The 354-nt window shown below is 56.2% G+C and overlaps 1 protein-coding gene across 1 annotated transcript in view; it reads right to left on the minus strand.

Moving 5' to 3' along the window:
- HOXC12 (homeobox C12) overlaps positions 1-263 on the minus strand; it is a 1,585-nt gene extending 1,322 nt beyond the window's left edge. The window contains 3 exon segments of the mRNA XM_010079673.1: position 1; positions 4-227; positions 229-263. The exon segment at position 1 is cut by the window's left edge and continues 281 nt beyond it. Coding sequence (XP_010077975.1) covers position 1; positions 4-227; positions 229-263 — 260 coding nt within the window.
- Between the last annotated feature and the right edge of the window lie 91 nt (positions 264-354).

The raw sequence follows: 354 nt of genomic DNA on the forward strand, positions 1-354 counted from the left end.
ATTTGCTTTCCTCTACCCGGGCGAGATCGCAGGCTCGACCGAAGGAAGGGTTAATAGAGACGGGGCTGCTCAGGTAGGGTTGAGGGTACCCGTTGCAGGGTTCCGAGGATGCCCAAGGTAAGGAGCAGACGTTATCCCGTCGGGGATAAGAGAGGGAAGGCAAACCGGGCAGTTGCCCTCCGGAGGCACGGAAATTAGGGAAGTAGAAGGTGTCTCCCGTGTAAAACCACAAAGCCGGGATTAAGGAGGTTGTGCTCGCCCATTTCCGCGGGCCTGACCGAAAGCTTCTACTTTATTGCTATCTGACATTAAACATAGTTAAACCGACGGCTCGGCCCGATTGGTCCGGGGGGG

The sequence above is a fragment of the Pterocles gutturalis genome, unplaced genomic scaffold (assembly GCF_000699245.1).
Source record: "Pterocles gutturalis isolate BGI_N339 unplaced genomic scaffold, ASM69924v1 scaffold9996, whole genome shotgun sequence".
In the NCBI taxonomy this organism is placed as follows: Eukaryota; Metazoa; Chordata; class Aves; order Pterocliformes; family Pteroclidae; genus Pterocles; species Pterocles gutturalis.